We start from the raw sequence: 9740 nt of genomic DNA, 5'->3' as shown, positions 1-9740 counted from the left end.
GGATCTGTGTACTGGGCCTTGTGCTGGTTGAGTAGACCATGGCCTGTGCACTTGCTGAAGAACTTCCTGGGGAATCATTTTAATATGCCCTGCATTTGTCACAATCTGTATGCTCCTTTTTTAACAAATGATTTTCAGCCCTGGCCTTGTTTAAAGGGCTTTCTTATTCATGATTTCATCTAATACCCTGTGGTCAGTAATGTAGGTTAAGCAGTGACATTGCCATTTAACATGAGGGTGAGGGGATTGGTAGTTCAATTTGTCTATCTGGTCATGTTCTGCAATGATGGCAAGTCCACACCTTCTGTCAGCCTAAGGGCTATTGTCACAACTATTGGCCTTACTAATGATAGCACAGTATGTCAACTTCAGTTCTGCTCACCTTTCCTTGTAAAGGGGGTCAGAGGATATCAAAGAGGTGGCATCAGATCAAAGACAAGGTCTTAGTGGTTTACAGTGCTGGGTACTCTACAGCATTGCAGAGATTAAGTGGGTACATGGGAGCCAGTCCACAAGAAAGGAAAAAAGACCCCCAAGGCTTGCTGTCCTGTCCTCTGCCAGGTAAGTGTGTGCAAGCCTGCAGTGGTCCTGTGGGCAGGCTGCATCTGCTCCAAGGGTCCTTGGAGAAGGCTGCATCTGCTGGGTAGGGCTGGATCCTGGGACCATTCTTGTCTTCTGTGAGGAGTAGATGGAAGGCCAAGCCAGATAGCCTACGGTACATGAAATGAAGAGCAGCTGGCCATTGCCGAACAAAAGCATCAGGTTTGACAGCAAAGGGGAGCTGACAACTGACTGGGAAAGTGAGTTTCATTTCTTCAGCAGATGAAGAGAAAAATAGGGATGCTTAGAGAAGATCGAGGTTTTCAAAAGCAAATACAGTAATGTATGGCAGGTCAGTACCATGCTCTCAATGGCATTTCCTAGGTAAGTGGTGCCAGTACAGAAAAAGAAAACACAGCTGTGGGCAGAGATGGTGGATAGGGAATGCCATCTAAAACCCTCAGTCTCTGAGGGGAATGACAAAGGATGAAGGCTGAATTTCAGCTGAGTCACTTCTGTCCTCCTATTTCATGCGCAAGCACCTGCCCCCAGCCCAAACGCATCTTCATGTGCTGTGGCAAACACAAGACTGTGTGACTCCATTCTGCATATATGTCAGCTTCTTTTTCTAGGCAGGACAATGGTCCACATGTGACCACCATCATCAGGTAAGGGCCATGCAGCTGAACTCTAGAGCCTTTCTGTGTGGGTGAAAAGCTAGCTCAGTAAGTCCTGCTGAAGTCCTGTGCTGTATTCACCTGAGGCACACCAGACAAACAGGCGAGTTGGGAATACCCCTGAGAGCCCTAGAGGTCACTATACTGACCATCTCGAGCACTCCTGCACAGGAGTGAATCTTCCATCTCTCAACCCCTTCCAAGAGCTCTTTCTGTCCCCATGATCTCTACATCTCACCAAAATGTCTGGTGCTGATTTCAATTTGGAATTTAACACACTTGCATCATCCCCATCAGGTTGTGAATTTCCAAGAGCAGGGTCTGTGTTTTTAGCATCCCTGACTCCCCTGCATGTAGGGTCCTGCATGTAGGGCATCTTTTTCAATGTCTATTCAGTGAATAGTGCATGCCTACATAGCATCTGTTATATCCCCATGGGCAGCTATAGGGACAATGTGAGAATGAGGAGCTGCAGGCTAAACTACCTATCTAGCTACAATTTAAAAGAATGTGAAGGGCTGCAGAGGCTTGAATGTAGATGTAAAGCCTAGGTTGTAAGGTGTCTCTGTTCCAAAATTCTTTCTTTACAATTAAAATCTAAGACAGGGTTAATAACATCAGTTTAGTCAAACCTTTAAACACATGACAGATCAGAAAGTGAGGAACTGGTTCATTCCAGCTACCATTTAGATACAATGTGCCCCTCCACTCAAGGGCTCAAAGATTAATCCACTGGAGGATTCATATGACTGGTAGAGATTTTTGGAATGTTGGAGGTGGAGTCTAGTTGGAGGAAGTAGGTCCTTCCTTGCTAGGAGGGGCTTCTAGGAATGATACAATTTGTCCCAGACCCTTTCCCGTTTCTGTGCTTCCTGGATGCCTTAAGGTGAGCAGCCTCCTGTGTCAGACATTCCCACCAACATGATATTCTATTTCACCTCATGCCTAAAGAGATAGAGCCAGCTAAGCATGACTGAAACCCAGCCACAGACACTTAGGATAGGACTGCCTCCGTTGTTCTTAGCTATTTCCATAGCAACGGAAAAACTGAGTAACACAGTTCCTCATAGAAACTGAGCTCAACAGGGGAAATCCTTTCCTTCACTTCCCACAATGCACAGGTTCTTCTAGTAGCCACACACAGAGCTTATTAGAATCACCACGGCATCCCCAGAGCTGTAATGTCATCCTTGATTAACAACAGCGAAACCCACCTTTTCTACCCACCATCAATAAGGAAGAGTGTTCTGAGAAAGGGGTGGGAGAAGGCAAGGCTTCTAGCTTTTTGCTTATAGAAGCATCATTATTACTAGGGTGCACTATTGCCCCATGAAGGAATCAGTTGTACGTGTGTGGATGTTTGTTTTAGTTTTTTGTTCTTGAGATGGGTCTTGTGTAGTCTGAGCTGGCCTCAAACTTTCTATGTAGACAAGTATAACCTGATAAATAAAAGACCCAGAGACAGATATTGGGGTTCAAATTCCAAGGTAAAGATCAGAAAAGTAAAGCAGCTAGCCACTAGCTTACTCTACCTCAGACTGAAAGGTGATCCTGGCTCTACCAAACCTCAGATTGCCACCTCTCCTCAGCTGGAGAATCCTGAGACTTCAATGACTTCCTATCTTCAGTGTGTCTGGAGAATGAATACCAGCTCTGAGACCCTGTTCTTGTCCTAAATACCTCTCAGGTGTCCCGGGATTAAAGTTGTGTGATCCCAAGTGCTGAAATCATCTTTGTGTGAGCTGTTTCTCTTTAGGGCTTAATATATTTCCTGTAGCTCAGTGTGGCCTTGAACTAACAAAGATTCATTGTCCTCTTAATCCTGAGCCCTGGGATTAAAGGTGTGTACCACCACCAACTGATCTCTATAGCTTGAGGCATTGCTTTCTGAATCCTCAGGCAAGCTTCAATAAATCATATCAACACAGACAAGGATGACCTTGAACTTCTGATCCTCCTGCCTCCATCTCCCAAATGCAGCAATGAACAGATGTGCACCATAATGGCCAATTCTATGGGGCCCTGGAAACAGAACCCAGGGCTTTGTACCTGCTGGACAAGCACTAATATCTAATCCATGAGGTACATCCCCAGCCTCCAGGTTTAAGTGTTTAGGAGACACATGTGGACAATGACTATGACATTGGAAGACACACATTTCATCATTGCAGAAAATACTGTTGCACAGATGAGACCTATGACACGTTCTTCCAAATTTGGATATGCAGGAAATTCCATCCTCTTTGCCCAAAGGGACAACCTAAGATATTACTTATTTCCCTCTCTTCACTGTCCTTGTCAAATCCAGGTTGGATGGTAATATACTATTTGGGGCTCCAATACTCTTAACTACCAAAAGTTCAAAGATATTTATGAAATTCAAACCATGTTAGAACATTCCAAAGGTACCCTCCACTCTGTCAGCTCTTATAAACATACATACATACACACACACACACACACACACACACACACACAGAGAGAGAGAGAGAGAGAGAGAGCGAGAGAGAGAGCGCACAAGGATCTTTCTCACTGGATTAGTGTACCTGCTGGGTACACTGCTCCCAGGGCCTCTGTATTACACCCCTCCACTTCCCTCAATTAGCTTCCCATGGCAGATTGACCCATGAGCCTGAGCAGTGCACATCAAACCCTCCCAAGGAGCCTGACCCCTTTGCTGTCAAACCTGATGTTTTTGTTCGGCAATGGCCAGCTGCTCTTCATTTCATGTACCATAGGCTATCTGGCTTGGCCTTGCATCTACTCCTCACAGAAGACAAGAATGGTCCCAGGATCCAGCCCCACCCAGCAGATGCAGCCTTCTCCAAACCTGCCCACAGGACCACTGCGGGCTTGCACCCACTTACCTGGCAGAGGACAGGACAGCAAGCCTTGGGGGTCTTTCTTCCTTTCTCGTGGACTGGCTCCTATGTGTAGCAGGCTTTCTTTTGGGCCACCAACTAGTTCCCAAATTATGACATGGCGATTTATTAGTTATGAATGCTTGACCTTATCTCATGCTTGTTCCATTAGCTCTTATAACTATATTAAACCTGTTTCTCTTCATCTATTTTGCTTCTGTGCTTTTTACCTTTCTTTCATTCTATATGTCCTACTTCATGTCTGTCTGGCTGGCTGCAGTTGCCTGGCTGGCTGGCCACATTTACCTCCCCCCCCAAATCTCTGTAATGCTATGGAGTATCCTGCATTGTAAACCACTAGGACAAGTATCACCTTGTCTTTGATCTGATGCCATCTCTTTGATATTCTCTGACACACTTACAAAGAAAGAGAATCAGAACTGAAGTTGACAGTGGACAGTGCTGTGGTATCCTCAGAGATAGTTGTGACAATAGACCTTAGGCTGACAGAAGATGTGTACCTGCCATCATTGTAGAACATGACCTGGTGGACAAGTTGAACTACCAACCCCCTCACCCTCTTGTCAAATGTCAATGTCACTGCTTAGCCTACATCACTGACCACAGGGATGGGGAGGGGGCTGCTTGTGGTGGGGTGGGTCCTTTAGAATGAGTCAAGTTGGACCTGTGACACACACACTGGTCCTAAGTATACTGAAACGTAGGCATGGCTTCCAGTTCTAGTGACCCAAACAAGAGGATGTTTTTAGTGACTCGTGGCCCTCTGGAAGAATTTTGCAAGCACACTGGACACTTGGAAAGATGAAGCATGGAGGACCCTCATAGTATCTGAGTTTCCCAAAGCCCATACTACAAAGTTTTCCTACCCAGCCATTCCTAGAATCTGCTAGAAAAAGCTCTATATGGTACTGGGGAGCCTGCTTTCTCTGTCTGGCAGCTATGAGGTTGCCACAGAGAAACTGTGGTTTCTATAACCTTGAAGTAACTTTCCTCTCAGGCCTGTTTATAAGTCTAGTGTGAACTCTAAGGCCCTGATGTGGTCTTTGCCTTCTGTGGGTGCTGGAGGAAGCCACCTTGTGTTTCCTTTCAAAAATCTTTTCCCATCAATAAAATGGGGTAATAAAATATTATTATCCTGTTTTATAGCTGCAAATTGTTATTGGAAGTTCCCATGGGATAATGCATGGGGAAACAGTGGTATAAAAAGCCAAGGGTATGGACAGGCAAGTGGTATTAAAGGGCAGCGGGAAACTGGAATTTAGAAGCACCTGCTGCTTCTCTGGGTGCGTTCGTTCGTTCGTTCGTTCATTCATTCATTCATTCATTCATTCATTCATTCGTTCGTTCATTTGTTCATTCATTGGAGACAGCCTCATTATATAGCACTGGCTGGCTTGGAACTCAATATGTAGACAATGCTGGCCTCGAATTCCAGAGATGAACTTGCCTCTGCCTCTACTGCTGGAATTAAAGGCATGCACCATGCCTGGCTTCTCTGGGGGTTAGGAGCTCACTTTTAGGGGACAGCTTTGCCTTGACCACAATATACTCAGCTCTGGTGGCTCTCAGACTTTCCAGCACTCGGCCCCCTGCGTCTCTCTTTTCTTGCTTCATGGAATGGCGCACTGCTCCCATAGTTAGAGCCTGTTTTCCAGGAGCTGGGGCAGGTCCGGGGACGCCAGGCTTCTTCTGCCTAGGAATGAGGAAGATCGCGCTCATCCAGAAAGTGGGCTGACTGGGGTGGGGGTGGAGTGTTGGGCTACTAGGATAACCCCTCCCGGAGGCAATGCTGGACCCTAGAATCTGGACCCTTTTCTTTCCTGGGCAGGCGCAGCGTTTGTTGCCTCCCTTTCCCCTGCCAGCCAGGTTGTTGGCAAGTTAGACCTCCCAGCCTCATGGGGCTGCTGTGCGGCTGCGGGATATTGGTGACTTCGGTGCTGTAGCAGAGACAAGGGCTGCAGAGGCGGCGTCACGTGAGTCCCTGGCTAGGGCCTGAGACCGGAGGGAGGTTACTGTATTAATCCAGTCCAGTGCGTGCGGGACCCTTGGGGGGCGGGTCACTGCGGGCGTACGTATTTGCCCGGAGCCATGCAGCCCTTTCTGGGAGTGGCAGTGCCAAAGCTTAATTACTTGTTTACTCAGAATCCCGCGGTCCCATGGGGGTCGCTGCCGGCACCGGGATGGGTGGATTGCATACATTCCTCCAGGAGCTGGGACTGGCAGCTGGGTGTGGTGGGCTGCGGCAGCTGGATGGCAGCCTATGTATGTTCCTAGGTGTGGGGTTGCGATACACAGCTTATCACATTTTTCCAGGGTCGCTAGGACCCTTGGGCTTGGCAAGGCTGTGAGTGGTAGTCGTGCCAGGTGGGGTGAGTTCTTGGGATCAATGCAGGGGTTTGACTGCGGGAGGCTTTTCGGCATTATGGGGGCGGGGAAGAAGGGGCTGCAGGAGACTTAACTGTGCTTTAGTTGGGCCATTCAGAGGAAAAAGCTGCTGCAGACTGCAGAAGGGGAGCAGGTTGGGCTGTGAGTGTGCACTTGATGGAAGAACTTGTGGGAGGGAGGCAAAACCATGGCCTTGGACCCTCTGGCCCTGGTCAGAAGTCTAGTAGGGAAAGTGCGGGAGGTTGCTCAGTGACCGGGCTCAGATTGGCCAAGAAGATCTTGATGGTCTGTCTTTGCAAATGCCAGCACAGCTGTCTCCGGAGGGATTATGGGTGGAAGCATGGCAATGGGTCTTCGTTCCTTTCTCCTGGGCCAGTGCCAGTTCCACCCTGGCCTGGAGGTAGGGGAAGACAGAGGGTGTCTCTGAGACCCCACCCTGCGGATAAACTGGCTGAGGTTGGAAGTGTGAAGATTTGCAGGGAGGTTTGAGGGGAACCCTGAATAAGCTTCACTGATGGAGGGGGCGAGAGGAGTGAATCCCAGTGCCCTACAAGGCATGGGAGTGACGGCAAGACATGGTGCCCTATAGAAGCAGTGCCCCTTTGAGAATGGATGGTGTGTGTGTGTGTGTGTGTGTGTGTGTGTGTGTGTGTCAGGGTGTTTAGTTGCTGAAGTCTAATATATTGCAACATGTTCAATGTTGAGTCAGGAGACTCAGGGCCCAGGCCTGGCTCACCTTGCCGTGTGACCTTGGACAAGTATATTGGTTTCACACAGATTCAATTGTTCCATTTACACACCTGGGCTCAGCAATACTGCTCTGCCCCTTATTATAGGATGTTGTGCAGGCAGTAGGAAACTATTTCAAAAGGACACAGTGAGTGGTCTGGGAAGACAATCTTCAAAGCAGGCTTGCAGGGAGTCCAGTGCTGGGGAGGGGATGTCTGTTGAGCACTGCCTGTGATGCTTAGCCTTTGGACCAGACCTAGCTCCCTGAGACCTCTTGCTTTGGTTCGGTGACCTGCAACTTTTCAAGTGTATGATTCATCTTGTTAGACAGAGAGCTTACCTTTAATGTTTAACCCAGGGAGGTCACTTTCAAGTTTTTTGGGGTTTATTTTGCTTCCTGCTTTAAGCCACTGGTGACCTTCCTTCATTCAAGTTTCAGGTCTCCTCCTATCCTTGGGCATCTGAATGGAGAAGCTGCTCCTGAGAATTCCCCGACAGTATGTAGCCTATGCCTTGTGTGGTGCAGGCACAGGGCTCGATGTGTGTTTAACAGAAGGTAGCTCTCTGGTCTTGAAATGCTGGGTTGGAGTCAGAGGTAGCATGACCACCCTATTCCAGGGTGATGATGAAGGGCACAGGTCTGGGTAGCAGACCGCAAGAGGATGCTGGAGAGACCAGGGAAGCCTTCTAATGGCTCTTGAGAAGAGCCCAGGATGACAGGCTGTGATGAAACAAAACAAAGCTATAGATGGGCAAAAGCTGGGGGCTGTTGGAAGCAAGTGATTCAAAAGGCTGGAGAATGGCTGATCCTGGGGTCTTCCCTCTCTCTCCACTTCTACTTCTGCAGGGGCTGGTGATTGCATCTGGAAGTGCCCATGACAGAGCTGGTGTCCTCCAGGGGAGGGTCTCCTGCAGGGGACAGAGAGGAGGGTCTGGGGGACGATCAAGGCCTGGTTATCCACCACCCAGCAGAGGAACAGTCCCACCGCTGCCCTCTGTGCGGCCAGACCTTCTCCCAGCAGCCCAGCCTGGTGCGGCACCAGAAGGCACACGTGGGGGCTGGTCGCCCTGCCGCCTTCGTGTGTCCAGAGTGTGGCAAGGCCTTCAGCGTCAAGCACAACCTGGAGGTGCACCAGCGCACACATACCGGGGAGCGGCCCTTCCCTTGCCCCGAGTGTGGCCGCTGTTTCAGCCTCAAACAGAACCTGCTCACACACCAGCGAATCCACAGTGGCGAGAAGCCTCACCAGTGTGCACAGTGTGGTCGCTGCTTCCGCGAGTCACGCTTCCTGCTCAACCACCAGCGCACGCACGCGCGCATGCCCACGCCACACCCGCGCCGTCCCGGTGTCTTCGGGGAACGGCGACCCTACTTCTGCCCCCGCTGCGGCAAGAGCTTCGCGCGTGAGGGCTCGCTCAAGACCCATCAGCGCAGCCATGGCCATGGGCCCGAGAGCCAGGCAGCCCATTTAGACGGTGTTCTATGACCCCTGGAAGGCCTGCCACCATCAGCTGCCCGCAATCCAGGACCCATATCCAAGCGTGTTGAGTTGCTTCCTCTCTGGATGGGCTCATGTCTTTGGGCAGGGCCAGCTTGGGGTGTTAAAAGGGCTTGAGCCACCCCCTTTCCTTCCTCTCCCTGGACCCTTTGACTGGCTGCATGCATCTGCTTTGGGCACCTGTGTTGGTTTGCCTCCTCAGGCTTCTGTGGCCTAGAGCAGGTGAGCCCCATAGGGTTGACCAGAGTCCCCTGGGATGAGGGGAGAGTGGGAGTGGGGAGTAGGTGTACAGTGTTATCTCTCTAGATCAGGAGTGAGCAGTCAGCCTGTGTTGGTTTCCATGACTCACTGCTTACCTGATCTTCATTCCCAGCATGTCAGACTTGAAAACGACTTGGAGAAGACCAATTTTCTATGGTCTCTGGGCTCAAGCTCAGTTCCCAAAGCCTCAGCCTACTGCACCCACTGTCTGGTGACCTTGAGAAGCCATTTCACTCCGTGTCGAAGTTTGCTTATCTGTAAGTTGGGCATGAAGATAAGAAACTTCCTTTTCCCTAGGGTGTTGTAAGGCTTGGCTCTTAGCAGAGGGCAAAGTAATTTGTCCAGAGAGCTTTACTCTGGGTTGTATTCTGACCCACTCTTGGGAGGACCCCAGGCCCAGGCACTAGGAAGCCCTCACTCATGCCTGTGACACAGTGTCAGGGTGTCTACAGACATGTGGGCTACAGTAGGGACATCCCTGTGTCGGGAAAATGACGGGCTTCACCTAAGGGCGTTCGAAGGCCTTGCACTGCATCCTAGAGACAGATAATCGCTATAGGAAGGGCAGGTGTGCTGAGGTATGACTTCAAGATGGCAAGGCCTAGGATTTGTACCACAAAGGACTTTGTGTTCAGGGAGAAGGGAAACCAACCATTTGTAATGAGTGCAGTGAGCTCAGACCTGTGATTTAGGATGAGACCAGAGGTCCTGGGAGGGCAGATGGAAGAGCTGAGAGCCTTGAGGTTCATTCAGGCAATGAGAATGGA

General features: G+C 49.7%; 1 protein-coding gene across 1 annotated transcript; it reads left to right on the top strand.

Annotated features, from left to right (window-relative positions):
- Window positions 1-6572: 6572 nt before the first annotated feature.
- LOC127235549 (zinc finger and SCAN domain-containing protein 2) lies at window positions 6573-8737 on the top strand. Its single transcript, XM_051202880.1, has 2 exons — window positions 6573-6625; window positions 8061-8737. Exon 2 carries the CDS (start codon window positions 8089-8091, stop codon window positions 8698-8700), a length of 612 nt encoding a protein of 203 aa, XP_051058837.1. The 5' UTR covers window positions 6573-6625; window positions 8061-8088; the 3' UTR covers window positions 8701-8737.
- Window positions 8738-9740: the final 1003 nt, after the last annotated feature.

The sequence above is a fragment of the Phodopus roborovskii genome, unplaced genomic scaffold (assembly GCF_943737965.1).
Source record: "Phodopus roborovskii unplaced genomic scaffold, PHOROB, whole genome shotgun sequence".
Classification (NCBI taxonomy): domain Eukaryota; kingdom Metazoa; phylum Chordata; class Mammalia; order Rodentia; family Cricetidae; genus Phodopus; species Phodopus roborovskii.
The sequence above is the reverse complement of the archived record's forward strand: the minus strand, read 5'-3'. Positions and strand labels throughout refer to the sequence as shown.